Genomic DNA, 18,287 nt, shown 5'->3' on the forward strand with positions numbered 1-18,287 from the left:
AAACTCATGGCATACCTGTAATTGTTTCTGAGCAACCAAATGGAAAACGAGGACCCAGAGTCTTAGTGAAGCTGATGGCAGGCACCTAGGAAGCCCTTCAGAGATTGCAAAAGCAGGCTCTAGCGAGTCTGTCGTGGAACAGCTTGTCATAGAATTGTGGCTTTATAAGCACAATCAAAATGACACAAACTGAAGGCCCGTTGTCTGAGCCAGACCCATGCCATATATCAGGAGTAACAGCTTTGTTAAGCATGGTCACTTAGGACCAGTCTTTGTTATTTTCTGAGCAACTGCTTGTTCTTGTGACAAGGATTAATGACACATAACAGCTGTAAGGTGGTCTTTGCCTTTTACAAAAGCCTATAGCAGTAAAGATTTGTGTTTGCCGTCAGAACAGCAAATTTTCTGAAGAGGGGAGATAAATTTGACAGCAGAGAGAGAATCAGTGGTTTAAAAAAAAGGTGTGGTGGGCTGAGCTTATTTACAAAGAAGAAGAGGAGTGTGTGGGGTTTATGCTGATGGACTATTTAAGCAAGAAAATCTGGTGTCAGAGGAATAATGAAGATCCTGACTTGACTTCTGCTTCTTGATTTCCTTACTCAGGTGCTGACCCCAGCCCAGATCAAATCAATTTGCCAGGCCATCCTGGACTCTGGGAAACAGTATGCCATGAAAAAGAGGAAGCCATTCCCACTGATGTATTCTTACTATGGAACCGAATACTTGGGTGAGTGAAGGTGTTGGCCAAGGCCTGGAGGAGGAAGGCAGTCTCTAATAGCCACTTTTACATAGGTCATCACTATCACTGGGAACCTTTTAAAAAGCTATTTGAAAATAACTGTTGATGGATACTTCAAAGCACAATTTCATATTTATTTTCAGAGTCTACCTGTCAGAAAGGTAGCTGTTTTAACAATGTGTGTGTGTGTGTGTGTGTGTGTGTGTGTGTGTCAGAGAGAGAGAGTCAGTCATGTCTGACTCTATGTGACCCCATGGACTGTAGCCCGCCAGATTCCTCTGTCCATGGGATTTTCCAGGCAAGAATACTAGAGTGGGTAGCCCTTCCCTTCTCTAGGGGATCTTCCTGACCCAGGGATCAAACCCAGGTCTCCTGCATTGGCAGGCAGATTCTTTACCACTGAGCCACCAGGGACTTTCACTAAAGACTAAAATACTTTATTCTTGATTGTGAATTCATTGGCCTATTTTTGCTGAAAGTTGAACAGCTTATACAATCACTGCCGGTAGTACCTGTGCACAGGGAAACAGGATTCAGCCACTGACATCTTCAAGTTTTTAATATTAATGGATTAATTCCCTAGTGACTCAGTGGTAAAGAATCTGCCTGCCAATGCAGGAGACATGGGTTCGATCCCTGGGTCGGGAAGATCCCCTGGAGAAGGAAATGACAACCCATTCCAGTATCCCTGCCTGGGAAATCCCATGGACAGAGGAGCCTGGCAGGCTACAGTCCATGGGGTCGCAAAGAGTTGAACACAACTGAGTGCGTGTGCACACACACACACACACACACACACACAATAACAGAATACCAAATCACAATGGCTACTTTTGAGATATGAGGCTTGTGAATGAAAGTTGGTTACTCCTCCTTTGAATCTTTCATAGTCTCCCCATCACCCCTTCCCTGCATGACTTGCCGGGCCCATTGTAGATTGCCTTCCTCCCTCTCCAAACTCCAGCTTTTTCTTTCCTTTCCTTGGTTCTGTACAGCATAGTCTCCAGCAAACAAACCACTGTGCCTGTTCCTTTTGCCCAGAATGCCTGGCTTTCCCCATCCCCTTCATCCATTTGTCATACTTGGGCCCAGACTTCAAACTGGTCCTCCTCCCAATTGAATTAACGATGCTTCTCTTGTCTGTATAGGAGCAGCTCATGGCCTATCGTCCATCCTCCAGATGCTTCTTTCTTACCATGAGCACCTCAAGCCCTCGGACCAGGAGCTGGTGTGGCAGAGCGTGGACTTCCTTATGGAGCAGGAACAGAACTGCAACTGGCCCCCTGAGCTCGGCGAGGCCATCGAGAGGGAGAATGAGCTGGTGCACTGGTGCCACGGCGCCCCAGGTCTCACTCCCATTCTTATCTGAAAACATTGCCTTTCAGCAGGCTTAGCCAAAGACACATGCCTTTTCTGAGAAGTGAGGGTATTTCTCACCTTACACCACTACCACGGGTGGTGAAAAGGTCAAGAAGAAACTTTTCAAAGCCAGAAAAGTCTCCATCAGTTAAAGATCTCCAGAAATGATCCTGGGTTTAAAACATAAATGATCAGTATCTATTTGCATACAAATTAAACTAGTGTTCTCCAATAAAATATAATATGAGCCCCAAATGAAATAACTGTTTAGTAGCCCTGGTAAAACCACAGAAATAGGTGAAATTAATTTTCATAATATATCTACCCCAATATACCCCAAGAGGCTTCCCTGGTAGCTCAGACAGTAAAGAATCTGCCTGCAATGCAAGAGACCAGAGTTCGATCCCTGAGTCAGGAAGATCCCCTGGAGTAGGAAACGGCAACCCATTCCTATATTGCCTGGGAAATTCCATGGCCAGAGAAGCCTGGCAGGCTATGGTCCATGGGGTCACAAAGAGTCGGACACGACTGAGTGACTAACACTTTCAGTATACCCCAAATGTTATTTCAACATGCAGCCAATTTAAAAATCAAGTAGGATTTCACAGTTTTGAAATATTGTCTTTGAAATCCTGTGTATATGTTAGACTTACATCCCATCCTGATTCAGACTAGCCATGTTGCAGGCGCTCAGGGGCTTCATGGGACAGTGCAGGTCTGGAACCTCACAGTTCAAAACGTGGTCCCTGGACCAGTGGCATGGGCCACATGGACGCTTGTTGGATATCAAGAATCTCAGGCCCCACCCCCGCCCCAGTGAATCCCAATCCACATTTCAACAAGGTCCCTAGTCGATTTGTATGCACATTAAGGTTTAAGATGGACTGTTCTGTAATTCGTCTTCAAATGACAGTTTCCATTATCACCTAATGAAAAGTCTAGAGAAATGAGAAGCCATTTGCAGTGAACTCTTTGGAATTGAGCCTGGAAACTTATCAGACCCCATCTTTTCACTTTCTTTCTTTCTTTTTAACCCCATTATACCACTAATTAGGCCTTAGAGAAGATGCAATTCAAAATAAATTAAATTCAGAGAAAACAATTCATTTTGGTCTATTGGCCAGGGGAGAGACTTAAAATACCGAAATAACGCACTTTTTTGATTAGGAGTGTATTTAATTTTCAAGGCTATGCTTCAATGCCATGAGTGAGTACAGCTTTAAAATATATTTAATTTGTCTTTAGTTTGTTACCTGATTTTTATTACTTCTTTTCCCCTCTTAACCTATGTAGCCTTCTTTAATCCGAGTGGAATTTCATTTTTTACTTCAGTACAGTCTGAGATGACAAATAATAGAAGTCTTAGTCCATTGGCTAGATTTTCTCTGCCTGCCACTTTTACTAAAGGGAGGACTTCAAAGGCTCCTGTGTGCTCTTGCACCACTGGCAGGGCATTGTACATTATATCCAGGCTAATTCCCACCAGTGATCATTTGAGTCCATTTTTTTTCTGGCTTTGAACTTTTTCTTGAAGAAAAACAGCAGTTATTTACCATTCTGGAAATGATATCTCTTCATGTTATGCTCAACACTCTCATTTCCTGTTCCCTTTAATCATTAGCAGTGATGGCCATTGGATATCCTTCAAGCACCCCAGGATCCTTGAATTTTGGAAATGTCCCAAATTAAATACAGCCTGTTTTAAAAGGATTCAATGTATAGTAAAAGCCCTGTAGTGAGTGGACAGATTGTCTACTAAAATAAGTGGCTGGGTCACTTAATTGATGTGGGGGGTCTTGAAGGACAGTTACTCCATTCTTTCTATACTGTACTTCACATCCCATCTGTCTTCGTAAATCATGGACCATAACAGTACAGCATAGGATTCATTACCCTGAGGACTTTATTCTCATATATCATTCATGTTCCGTATCTTGGTAAGATTAAATGTAGGTTGCAAAGCAAAAGCATTCAACCCACGTATTCACCAGACTGCCAAAAATAAGCCAGTTCACAAATGAATAAACAACCAAATGGAGCCCATTATGTCTGCCAACTACCACTTCCATCTCAAGGGTATCAGTCTTCCTTTTAAGAAATGTGCTAAAAATAGCACCAAGAGGGATTACGAATCTGATAAGTGCAGGTTAAAAATCATCAAGATTCCTCTGAAGTTGGCAACAGTAAGTGCTCCAAAAATTCTAAAGCAAGAGATGACCTAGAAAAATAATTCTCACTTGTGTGAGGAAAACTTTTTTTGAGAGTAGATTTATGAACAGTACAGATGGTTTGGGGCAGCAGACTGATTCTGTGATTAAAAACCTGCCAGAAATAGTCCACAATGTGGAATTTCATCAATGATATCTTATCTCCCGCTATAATTGTTTCCTGTTGAATTGCCTTCAACCCACCTCTGCAGGTGACAGCCTTAGTTATCATGTATGCAGTGTGAATATACTTCTGGACTCTTAAGTTAATAACTCTGAATTCTAATTGTAGCTCCAACACTAACCAGTTAAGTAACCTTGAGAAAACCACTTTGTTTCTTTTGTGCTTTTTTGTTTTCTTCATCTGTGAAAGGAGTACATGGAGATGGAGTAGGGAAACTGTCTTTTGTTTTTTTTTTCTTTTAATCACTACAGAAACCTTTTGATCCTGCGGTCCCTTGCCGTTCCTGAGGGATATAGCCCCAACGATTTGCAGACTCTCACATTTATAAATACCTAGTGAAACATCAAGTTTTTCTCACTAGATGCAGGCAGATTCACCTGACCCCTTCCTAGCCTTAGTGATTCTGAAATACAAGATGAAAACTGTTTACAAAATCATTAACACAAATGCTGTGGCTAAAATAAAGTCTGGATGGCATTATGTTACATCATTACTGTGGTCACACTGACAGTTCATTTCCTTTACTCTGGGTGAAACACAGGTGTAGCATTTTTTTTTTTAATCATTTCATGAGGGCTCCTGCATAGGTGACTTTTTTCTTTGTTGTTTTTTTATTGAAGTAAAGTGAATTACAAAGGGTGACTTTGAATAAATAACAACAGGGATTTATACAGTGCAGGTGTCTTCGACCACTAAGCTTTGTAGTGTACACTGTACAGTGCCTGCTTCAGTGCAATTACAGATCCCAGAATGGACCTGTGTGCTGATTCTGCAGGATGTTGAAATAATATGTACCAAGTCTGACTATTATGAGACTCTGCTCTATCACATGTTTTCAAAGATTCAGTCTCCCAAACCATATTTCTTAAGTAATAATTCCTTTTCCCAGTTGTATTAATATTTGGCAAAGACATATATCATTGCTGCCTGGGAGTTTCGTGTCAGTGGACAATAATCCGTGTTTCCATGATGACATGACAGTGTTCCCAGCAAAAGCAAAGAAAGCCAACATCCTTTCCTTTTAGATTAAGCCACCTGATTGTGGACTTCTCTAGGTTAGGTAAGAAGACAATAGGTTTAGGAGTTTTTCAAGGTCCCTTCCATGTGCCATTCTTTGATCTGGGCTGCAGGAAGAGGCCCTTTCTCTGGCCAGAACTGCAGGATCAATATCCTTTAAGCTGCCTGGGGCTAGTGGCCTGGTTTGGCAATGGGACCATCTCAGCCCATCTTCCTTCCACATATCTCATGTCCGCTTCAGCATCCACCTGCACCAGGGTGAGAAATGAGACATGATAGTGTCAGCAGGCATTTGTGGAGGCCTTGACATGTGTCAAACACCTTGACACAGATCGGAGAGCAAAAATGAACATGACAGAATACCTGCCCTTAGTTAGCTGGCACAATATGAGGGGCGGCAGACATGAAAATAAGTAATTTTAACAGATTTACTGATACAGAAAACAAACTAATGGGTACCAATGGGGTACCAGAGGGCTTCCCTGGTGGCTCAGTGGTAAAGAATCTGCCTGCCAGTGGAGGAAACATGGGTTCGATCCCTGGGTCAGGAAGATCTTCTGGAGAAGGAAATGGCAACCCACTCCAGTATCCTTGCCTGGGAAATCCCATGGACAGAGGAGCCTGGCAGGCTACAGTCTATGGGGTTGCAAACAGTTGAACACAACTGTTCAACTGAACATGAGCACAATGGGTACCAGAGGGTAGGTGGAAGGGAGGAGGGGCAAGATAGGGGTTAGGGGATTAAGAGATACAAACCACTGTGTATAAAATTGCTAAGCAACAACAATATGTTGTATGTTGTTTAGTTTGCTAAGTTGTGTCATACTCTTTACAACCCCGTGGACTGTAGCCTACCAGGCTCCTCTGTCCATGGGATTCTCCAGGCAAGAATACTGGAGTGCGTTGCTATTCCCTTCTCCAGCGGATCTTTGAGACTCAGGGATCCAACCGGGTCTCCTGCATTGCAGGCAGACTCTTTACCATCTGAGCCACCAGGGAAGCCCATATGTTGTACAGCACAGGGAATTACAATTTTCTTGTAATAACTTTTAATGGAGTTTAGTCTGTAAAAATACTGAATCTCTATCCTATACACCTGAAATGAACATAATATTATAGATCAACTATACTTCAATTTAAAAATAAGTTATTATATTTAAAAACAAGTAGTTTTAATATGATAACTGAATAAGTGCTCAGATTTGTAGGAGTGATGGGAGCTCAGAGGAGGCATCTCTGGTCCTTCTCCAGGTTCCAGGAAGGCTTCCTGGAGGAGGTGATGCCTGAGATAAGTTGGCCAGACTAAGAAAGGTGAGAAGTTTATTCCAAGAAAAGTCAGAGGCATGGTGCCAACATGGTGAAGGAAGGGAACCGTGGGGGTGGTTTGGTTTTACTGAAGTGAAAAGCTCCACAGAGGGAGAGGGGGAGGAGTGGCCAGGGGACAGAGTAGGAGCTGGGTGGCCAAGGGCTCTCTGTCTCACCTAGACAGGAGCTTCACCTGGATTCTGGAGGTGGGGAGATAAGAACCACAAATTACACTGAAGAGTTGGTCCACCTTGAAGCAGAGGGAGCTGACCTTTATGTCTGTTAGTCATTGGCCAAAATTGCTTGGTGATGGGGGTGCATTGCATAGCCTCCCATTTGGCTGAGGGCCTATCCCCCAAGAAGAGGGAAGCTGTGAGGTTTGTCAGAAGCTGGGAGATGGGGCACCTGCTGTTAAATAAAAGGGATCTGATAGAGCGCCAAGGGCTTCCGCTTCACCTTCAGTACCTGGGTTAGGTGGTGTCACATTCCTCGTGGGTCTTTCCTCCCTCCACATGTGGGTTAGGAGCCTTCCTCTGTGCTTCCTCAATGCCTGGCTTTCCCCTCACATGGCCTAATGAATGCCCCCAGTTAGGTTGTAAAGACTATGAAAGGAGGGGCTTTTAAAAATCTTAGCACCTACTACTGTCCTGGTATATAGTAGATAATTAATATCTAAGCAACCACCAAGCCTGTGAGCTGTCTGTTTCATTAGCCTCTTTGTCATCTTTCTGCTGACACGCTCAGCTCATAGCTACCCTATTGCCCTTCTTCAGGTCTTGGTTGATTGCACAGTGGGGCATTTTGCCTATAACAGTAATCATCATTAAAAAGATAAACCAAATTTTCACAACAAAACACTTGCATTGGTTCCCTACCACCCACAAATACATTCCAAGGTGCCCAGTTGGACTTGTAAAATCATCCCAAATGTGAATGCAATCTACCCTTCCATTTTCCTGTTGCTTAGAACACTCTGCCCCACTGGTCTTCATGTGACTTGTTTATTGTGGCTTAGAATCTTTGCCTTTGCTGATTTGATGCCTGGAATGCTCTCTCCCCCTCTCCTCCGGCCTGAAGTTTCCTATGTATCCTACACAGTTCTGGAGAAAGCCAACTTCTAGCAAAGCTTCCCTTGACAGTCTCCCTCAGGGAATTTAGAATTTTCTGATCCCTCTAGTATGATTTTCAGTGCCATTCATTTTATGTCCCAACATCATCGTAAACTGTGTGTCTTATTGTGTATCTGTCACAAGGACATATCATTTTCTCCCTTTCTAGATAGTGCCTTCCTGAAGGGCAGGCATTGTGTTGAGTTATCATTTATTTTATATCACCCAGGGCCAGAGCTGGCTACATAATTTGGGGGACCCAGTACAAAATAAACACGCAGACCCTTTTTTGAGAAAGGATTAAGAAATTCAAGATGGCAACAAAGAGTCTTCAGTACAGGGTGGGACCCTTCTGGAGGTCCTTTGTGAGGCTGTACAGGTCACCCGCCCATAGAGCTGGCCCTGCCTAGGGCTGTGAATACAGCAGATCATCAATGAACACTTTCAAATGAATGGATACAGTGAATGAATGAATGCATAATTAACTAAGTGAAATTCTTTTAAAAATCATTCTTTGTGGAAATGACACTTTCTTCCTAAAACTGAAGGAGGATAGTGCTATAGGTGACCATTGTCAGTGGTTCTCCGGAAAGCACTAGCTGAGGAGAGGCCGTTGTTAGGTGTTCATCATAGAGAGTGTTAAAGAATGCCTTTTCTTTTTTTCCTTTTTTGCTACATAGTGAGGCATGTGGGATGTTGGTTCCCCAACCAGAGATCGAACCCATGCCCCCTGCATTGGAAGCATGGAATCTTAATCACTGGTCTTCCAGGGAAGTCCCCAAAGATACATATTTAAAAGAGAATAAAATCATGACTCTCAGACAAATATAAAATAAACATGTCAACAATTTTATTTAACTCATAAATTAATGAGGGAACCAGAGAAAGGTGTTATAACTCTCCCAAAGGAATCTCCAAAGAGCAGACGTATCTCTAGGCCATGAAGAAGGCTGACATGAGTTTGCTTAATAGATGCAAAAACTCGCTGCTTCCACAAAGACTGAGGGAAGTCAACGCAACATCTATCAGACAGAATGTGAAATTTCTAGAGACAGGTATTATTTACATTATTGTCAGTTTTCTACAAGGTAATTTCTGTCTCCACACAGTTGTAAAATAGGCCAGTCACAGACAAAGGCAGAGATAACCCTGATGGATGAGCTAGTCCAAATATCTACTAAATTCCAGTCTGTCCCACTTTCTGTAGAAGGTAGGCAAGTCAGGAGAGGGTGATCTTGGGCTACTAATCTCCTCTCCGAATATGAGCACCTGGAAGGTGGGGGAAATGGTTTCTATTAATAGCTATCACTTGTTTCTGTTCCTACCTGTGTAATGGAGATTGCCTTGGTTGAGCAGTGTTGAAGGAACGATCTTTCTTTGGAACAGTCAAGATGGCAGGGCCTCACTTCACAGCTGAAGCCAGAGTCTTGGCCAAGTCACTTGGAATCATTGTTGTTTTTGGAAGGACTCCCAGTTTGTCTCTTAAGAAAAGGTGTATAGTTTTAAATACTTTTAACATGACAAATTCTGAATGTCCGTGGGGGGATGGGCAAACTGTCTAAACATTTAGCCTTTCCTAAATAGCAAGATATGCGTAATGCTTACTAGGGTATTTGTCATTAAATATTAACCCATTTGCAAATTATGGATTTTATCTGACTAGGTGCTTGTTGCTCTTTCTTTCGGCACTGATAATCACCATACAATTCAATTTAAATCTCACAGGTACAAAAAGACTCCCTTGGAGAAGATTCTATAGCCTTGCTACTCAAAATGTGGTCCCTGGAAGGGTCATCATTAGAAATGTAATACCCCTGGCCCCACCTTAGACCTACTTGATTAGAATGGATATTTTACCAATACCCTGATGATGTGTGGGCCTCTTCCAGTTTGAGAAGTTTCACTGTATAGTATTAAGCCTTGAAAATTACCTCTAATATCTGTGATGTTTTTACAGGAATTGCCTATCTGTTTGCCAAAGCTTATCTGGTTTCCAAGAAACCACAGTACCTGGACACATGTATCCGGTGTGGGGAACTCACGTGGCAGAAGGGCTTGCTAAAGAAGGGCCCAGGGATCTGCCATGGGGTGGCTGGCAGTGCCTATGTCTTCCTGCTGCTCTACCGGCTCACCGGAAACTCTAAATACATCTACCGAGCCCAAAGGTCAGACTTTCTTTGCATGTTTTTTTGTTTTTCCAAATGTTAATCCAGTTAATGTTCGGAACAAGTAATAGTCACATAGTTTTAAAAGTGTAAACACAGATACTTCCACGGTGCATTTTAGCAATTTAGTTCACCTCCCAGGAGACAGTTACATTAGTTACCTTCTCAGAGTTATACATATCTGTCTCTGTGTATGTATGTATGTATATATAAATATATACATATATATATGAGCAGATAAGTGTATATGTAAAATTGTGTCCCTCTTTTTTGATACAAATGGTAGCATTTTGGTATCATAGTGATCACCCTCAATCAGTAAATAAAGGACTTTTCATCTTTGTTGTTGTATAGTATTACATCTTATGAATAAGCCATATGGAGGGCAGTTTGGATTCTTTCCAGGGTTTTGCATTACTTAAAATGCTATGATGAATAATCTTGTACATATATCATGATGTTCACCTATGGGTATGAAAGTGTGTTAGTCAGTTGCTCAGTCGTGTCTAATTCTTTGCAACCCCATGGACTGCAGCCTGCCAGGCTCCTCTGTCCATGGGATTTTCCAGGCAAGAATACTGGAGTGGGTTGCCATTGCCTTCTCCAAGGGATCTTCCCGACCCAGGGATCAAACCTGGGTCTCCTACATTGCAGGTAGATTCTTTACCATCCTAGCCACCATATCTGTAAGGTAAATCCCTAGAAGTGGAATTACTGGGCCAAGGGGTATGTCTATTTGTGATTTTTTTTATTGTGGTAAGAACACTTAATATGAGCTCTATTCTCTTAGCATATTTTTTTCATGTACCATATTGTTAGCTATAGGCACAGTAATATACAACAGATCTCTGAAACTTACTCAACTTCAATAACATAAACTTTCTACCAATTGAGCAAAAACTCCCCATTTCCCCTCCTCCACCCCAACCCTTGGCAACCTTCATTCTATTCTCTACTTCTGTGAGTTTAACTGTTGTAGATTTCTCATGTGTTATCATGGAGTATTTGTCTTTTTGTGCCTGGCTTATTTCACTCAGCATAATGTCCTCATTTATCATTTAGAACAGTGCCTGACACACAGTATCTGCAGTATATGTATTCAGTGTTATAATCACTAAAAATTTGAGTTATATCATTCCAAACATTTCTCTATGCATAAATGTATGTTCTTATATGTATGTATATATAATATATTTTAATAAAAACCTACAATTATGTATGTGTAACTGTACTATACATACTGTTTGCAGTTTATAATTTTAAATAAACAATTGTTAAGGGACACCCTTTATTTCAGTTTGTGTAGATCTAGCTCATTGTTTTAATGACCATTTCAGTTCAGTTCAGTTCAGTTCAGTTCAGTCACTCAGTCATGTCCGACTCTTTGCAACCCCATGAATCACAGCACGCCAGGCCTCCCTGTCCATCACCAACTCCCGGAGTTCACTCAAACTCATGTCCATCAAGTCGGTGATGCCATCCAGCCATCTCATTCTCTGTCATCCCCGTCTCCTCCCACCCCCAATCCCTCCTAGCATCAGAGTCTTTTCCAGTGAGTCAACTCGTCGCATGAGGTGGCCAAAGTATTGGAGTTTCAGCTTTAGCATCAGTCCTTCCAATGAACACCCAGGATTGATCTCCTCTAGAATGGACTGGTTGGATCTCCTTGCAGTCCAAGGGACTTTCAAGAGTCTTCTCCAGCACCACAGTTCAAAAGCATCAATTCTTCAGCGCTCAGCTTTCTTCACAGTCCAACTCTCACATCCATACATGACCACGGGCACCCTTGTCATCTCCAGTTTGACCACTTCCAATTTGCCTTGATTCATGGACCTAACATTCCAGGTTCCTATGCAATATTGCTCTTTACAGCATCAGACCTTACTTCTATCACTGGTCACATCCACAACTGGGTATTATTTTTGTTTTGGCTCCATCCCTTCATTCTTTCTGGAGTTATTTCTCCACTCATCTCCAGTAGCATATTGGGCACCTACCGACCTGGGGAATTCCTCATTCAGTATCCTATCATTTTGCCTTTTGATACTGTTCATGGGGTTCTCAAGGCAAGTATACTGAAGTGGTTTGCCATTCCCTTCTCCAGTGAACCACATTCTGTCAGACCTCTCCACCATGACCCGTCTGTCTTGGGTGGCCCCACACGGCATGGCTTAGTTTCGTTGAGTTAGACAGGGCTGTAGTCCATATGATCAGATCAACTTATTTATTATAGTTGTACCATGATTAATTTGACCAATCTTTAAGTAATGGACACTTAGTGTATGTGCAGTCTTTACTAAAACAAACAAAATTGTCCCAAATATCCAATACATATCTTTTGGTACACTTGTCAGAAAAATTTTTAAATTGAAATCATTAAATCCAGAGGTATTTTTAAACTGTCTTTATCTTTTGCCCATTTTTTTTTCCTGTTATGATGCTTATTTTGAGTACTATAACTCTTTGTCAATGTATGCTATAAATATTTTTCTACTTTGCCATTTTTCTTTCAGCTTGGTTCATGGTCTTTTGTCAGACCAAAATTTTTATGTATCTCTCTTGAAAAAGTTGTCAAATTTTTTGAATTTCTGGATTTTGTGTTATACTTAAAGAAGTGCAGCACTGTTTATAATAGCCAGGACATGGAAGCAACCTAGACGTCCATCTGCAGACGAATGGATAAGAAAGCTGTGGGACATATACACAATGGAGTATTACTCAGCAATTAAAAAGAATGCATTTGAATCAGTTCTAATGAAGTGGATGAAACTGGAGCCTATTATACAGAGTGAAGTAAGCCAGAAAGAAAAATACCAATACAGTATACTAACACATATATATGGAATTTAGAAAGATGGTAACAATAACCCTGTATGCGAGACAGCAAAAGAGACACAGATGTATAGAACAGTCTTTTGGACTCTGTGGGAGAGGGCAAGAGTGGGATGATTTGGGAGAATGGCATTGAAACATGTATAATATCATATGTGAAACGAATCGCCAGTCGAGGTCGATGCATGAGACAGGGTGCTCAGGGCTGGTGCACTGGGATGAACCAGAGGGATGGGATGGGGAGGGAGGTGGGAGGGGGGTTCAAGATGGGGAACACATGTACACCCGGGATGGATTCATGTCAATGTATGGCAAAACCAATGCAATATTGTAAAGTAATTAGCCTCCAATTAAAATAAATAAACAAATAAATAAATAAAAATAATATTACTTTACATGGACCTTTAGTACTTTTGGGCTTCCCTGGTGGCTCAGATGGTAAAGAGGCTGCCTGCAATACAGGAGATCTGGGTATAATTCCTGGGTTGGGAAGATCCCCTGGAGAAGGGAATGGCTACCCACTCCAGTATTCTTGCCTGGAAGAATTCCTTGGATAGAGAAGCCTGGCAGGCCACAGTCCACGGGGTTGGAAAGAATTAGACATGACTGAGCTTTTAGTACTTTTATTATTTTATTTTAATTTTTAAAATAAATTTATACCCCTTTGCCCATTTCTCCCACCAATTTAAAATTTACTTTAACTTTTAAATCTTTGATTAGCTTAGAGCTTACTTTTTAAGATAGTGTCAGATGGGTGTCTATCTTTATGTTTTTTTAAAATTTTTTTGTGTGTTTTTTAATAATAATAATAATAAAAAACTTCCCCATAATGTCTGTTGACGCCAATGATTTGAAATTCCAAATTTATCACAGACTGAATTTATATAAATATATGGGTTTGTCTCTGGACTTTATTTCATTATTCATTTATTTCTAATTTTTCTTAGCTGTACTCTCTCTTTTATTCTTCCATTTGTATTTTAGAATCAGTTTTTCAAGAGTTAAAAAAGCCTATGGACATTTGATTGGGATTTCAATGAATTTATATGTTGCTTAGTGACATTTTTAGAATATTGAGTTTTTCCATCTAAGAACATGGTATGGTTTCCCTAAGTTTGTAAAAATGTCATTTGGTGAACTTTTGGTCTTATGAAAAAGGATTTGTATGTTTCTTGTTAATTTTATTGCTGTGTATTTTATGTTTCCAGAATTGTGAATGGACTCTTTTCCTCAATTATGTTTTCAGGTCATTTACTGACATTTATGAAAGCTTTTAAAAGTATACATATTATTGTAGTTAAAAACATACATATTATCTAAGATGCCCTTCTCTCATATAAATCAACATTGTATCTTACAAACATCTTAGTTTTGATAAATATCAAGATGACATATCTGGCCACCTTAGTGAATTCCATTAATATTTCTATTAGATTTTCATTAGATTCCATTGGGTTTTCTAAGTAGGCACTCATATTTTCTGCAAATAATTATAATATTGTTACTCCCTACTCAACTGTGTACTGTTTTTTTTTTTTCATTTCCTATTGCATGGGTCAGAATCTCCATAGCAATGTTCAATACTAAGGATAGTAAACATCTTTGCCTTCATGCTGATTTCATTAGGAATGAGTCTGTGTTTCACCATGATCTTTTAAATTTGCTTCTTATAATGTGTATCATATCAGATTATGACACTCCTCTGTTCAAGATAATCTGGTGGCTTTCTACATGACTCAGAGTAAAAGACTAAGTCTCTTCACTGAACAAAAGGTCCTCCATATCTTGCCTCCCATTATGTCTCTGATATGATGCCCTACTTGTCTTCCTTCCGTTTTTTTTCACCACAGTGATTCTGTTAAGATTCCAGGTAAAATCTACCTCAAGGCCCTTCAAGTTTCGGTTTCTCCATACCTGTGATGTTCACTTCCTACATATATCTCCCAGCTCTCTCACTTCATTCAGACCATCATTCAAAAATCATTTTCTCAGAGAGGCCTTTTCAAGGCAATTTATCTAATATTCAGTCTTAAACTGTAAAATACCTTTTATGATATTTGCATGTATGCACAGAAGGAAAAATACTAGCATATGAGTCCCCTATTTGTAGCTACATTGTTTAGGAATTCTGTTAATGTATTTTGATTCATGACTCCCTAATCTGTTTAGGTTTGCAACCTGACCCTTTATTTCCCAAGTATAGGATTTATTTCTCAAACATAGGCTTCCCTGGTGGCTTAGGTGGTTAAGAATCCACCTGCAATGCGGGAGACCTGGGTTTGATCCCTGGGTTGGGAAGATCCTCTGGAGGAAGGAAAGGCTACCCACTTCAGTATTCTGGCCTGGGGAATCCAGAGGAGCCTGGCAGAGTGCAGTCCATGGGGTCACAAAGAGTTAAACACGATTGAGTGACTAAGTACAGCACATAGGGGAAAAAAGTCATTTGGGAGATTATTTAGGCTAATGTGATATCACCATTGGAATAAATTTCATCAGAGGTTGTCATGCTCTAGAAAGCCTATTAAAAAAGATCTGAACAACCCCTCTATTTTTCTGGCAGACCAGTCCTAGATTACAGAGCTTTAGTTATAAAGTCTGGGATGGCAGCATCCTTCAGACAAATTTCTCACTTACAAGTGAAAACTGAAAATATGCAGGTAATATCTGTATATTGTTTGGACATTGTATTTAATTGTTTAGTGAACTGAAATTTCTACTTCATCATAACTCAAAGTTAAATGTGGTGTGGCCCAAATTGGAGAGACTTCCTTTGGCAGTTCCTAAAACAGTAAAGTCAAACAATATGTACCTTCCTGGAATAAACATTGTTTGGTTATCTCCTACTACTCTTTTAACACAGAGTTGGAATTTATGGTTCCAGAAAGCTATTTGACAACCTTTTCAGTTTCCTATGATTATTATTCAGATTACCTACCTGTTTTTGAATTATTTTTGGTAATAGGTCAAATGTAAAGAGTCTGCCTACAATTCAGGAGACCTGGGTTTTCGATCCCTGGGTTGGGAAAATCCCCTGGAGAAGGGAATGGCAACCCACTCCAATATTCTTGCCTGGAGAATTCCATGCACAGAGGAGCCTGGCAAGCTATAGTCCATGGTGTTGCAAAGAGTTGGACATGACTGAGTGACTAACACACACAAACTCCTATTAAAGCATCTAGTTCATATGGATTTATTTTTTAATCTTTGACATAAAGATTCTAAAAGTACAGTTCCATGGTATTTAAAATTTCCCATGTCTGTGATTACATGCCCTTTCACATTTCTAATGCTTTTGTTTTTCCCCAGTGGTTGTTTAGTCTCTAGGTCATGTCCGACTCTTGTGACCCCATGGACTGTACCCTGCCTGGCTCCGCTATCCATGGGGATTCTCCAGGCAAGAATACTGGAGTGGGTTGCCCTTCCCTTCTCCAGGGAATCTTCCCAACCCAGGAATCCCAACCGGTGGTCTCCTTCATTGCAGGCAGATTCTTGACCAACTGAACTACGAGGGAAGCCCTGTTTTTCCCCAGACACACCAGCATTTTGTCTATGTGGTTTATCCTTTTAAGAAACTGGCTTTTGGTTTTAATTCTTTTTGTTTTTCTCTTTTCTTCCCAATTAGTTGTTTTCTGCCTTTATTTTTTATTTTCCAGTGTTCATTCCCTTTACTTTGTTATTCTCTACAATTTTTAAAAAGTGCTTAATTAGAATACCTTCCATCTTTATAACAACAACAGCTCAGATCAATGACTTTTCCTCTGAGTTCCATTTTAGTCGTAATCAATAGGTTTTGATATGTAATGTTATGTATCTGTAATTCTTTTTAGTTCCATAATTACCATTCTGACTTCTGTTTTTACAGAATTTCTTAGAAAAATGAATTGATTAGTTTGAATTTTGCACCATTGGGTATATTTTACAAACAATCATTTTCACTTTAATATGGTAACATGCAGTATAGGTCAGAGTGCAATGAAACTGCAACTCTCACACATTGCTGATGCTTTTGTAAATTGCTGTATATCATTTAGAAGTTATTTTGAAAAGCAAAAAAATATTTATAATGTTATTTTTAGGTTAAAAATACAGGATATTAAATATTATACAAAGTATGATTTTTGTAGTATAATAAATCAAACCCTGGCGGGGAAATGTCAGATGAGGAAGCAAAATTAACTGTGCATTTCTCTTAAAATATGGTGGAATGGTTATCTATCTTACAAATATTCTGCTATACTATGTTTTTTTGAAAAAATGCATATTTACCGTGTATTGAATGCTTGCTGTTTGCCCAGAGCCCTAATATATGGTATCTTTAATCTATACAGATAATCTTACACAATTCTGAAACTTCATCATTTTAAAGTCAGATTAAGAAATTTGCTAAAGGTCATCTAACTTGAAATTATCAGAGTTAGGTATCACAACCCCAAAGCCCTTCCTCTTTCTACCACACCAGGGCTTTGTGTGTGTGTCTGTGTGTCTGTGTGTGTGTGTGTATTAGTCAGTCAGTCATGTCTGACTCTTTGTGACCCTGTGTACTGTAGCTTGCCAGGCTCCTCTGTCCATGGAATTCTCCAGGCAAGAGTACTGGAGTGAGTTGCCATTCCTTTCTTCAGGAGATCTTCCCAACCCAGGGGTCAAACCCAGGTCTCCCACATTGAAGGCAGATCCTTTACAATCTGAGCCACCAGGGAAGCCCCAGGACTTTGTAATCTAGGGTTTGTGAATTTACTTGAGAAAAGTATTACATTTTACACTGAAAGGTAGCATTTCCTTAAATTCTGAGTCTGCAGTAGCCGTGACTGTCACCAGTAGAAGTCATAGATATTCTCATGTTATTCCTCTTGTTGCAGATACTGTGAAATGTATTTTGCTCTAATCACTAGTTAGAAATGTCAGCAGTTATTAGATCCACTACTGGATCTTGTTATTTAATGTGCTAATTAATAATCCATTTATCATTGTATCACAAATTTGGTTTAAAAAATTCTGCTAACTGTACTTTAATATAATTAATTTCCTTGGAAATCCTCTGTATTTTACTTTATGTATATGGAGACTTTTTTTTTTCTGATAATGAATCCAGATTGCCAAATGATACAGAACACTAAAAAGGTAGCTATACCAGGAAGTTTCAGTGTGTAATTATAAATTTTGAATTAACTCTTAAGATGCATCATTATTCTACTGTTTAAAATTTTGACTTCTATTAAAAATTGTTGTATATTCAGGAGAACAGTTGAGAGAAAAATTAGCCCAAACAAAATTGCAGTATGTTTACTGCTCATTTATTTTAAACTACTGTCAATAATTCCAAGAGCCTGAAAAAGATCAGATAAGTAATGACTCTTCATAGGACCCCCTATG

At 40.0% G+C, this 18,287-nt stretch overlaps 1 protein-coding gene across 1 annotated transcript in view; it reads left to right on the forward strand.

Moving 5' to 3' along the window:
* The window catches only part of LANCL3 (LanC like family member 3), a 118,968-nt gene that overhangs the window by 90,588 nt on the left and 10,093 nt on the right, over nucleotides 1–18,287 (forward strand). The window contains exons 2-4 of the mRNA XM_055393914.2: nucleotides 604–727; nucleotides 1,888–2,085; nucleotides 9,878–10,085. Coding sequence (XP_055249889.2) covers nucleotides 604–727; nucleotides 1,888–2,085; nucleotides 9,878–10,085 — 530 coding nt within the window. The remainder of the gene's footprint in view (nucleotides 1–603; nucleotides 728–1,887; nucleotides 2,086–9,877; nucleotides 10,086–18,287) is intronic.

Source organism: Moschus berezovskii, chromosome X, assembly GCF_049115385.1.
Source record: "Moschus berezovskii isolate FMDL1 chromosome X, NW_MosBer_1.0, whole genome shotgun sequence".
Lineage (NCBI taxonomy): Eukaryota > Metazoa > Chordata > Mammalia > Artiodactyla > Moschidae > Moschus > Moschus berezovskii.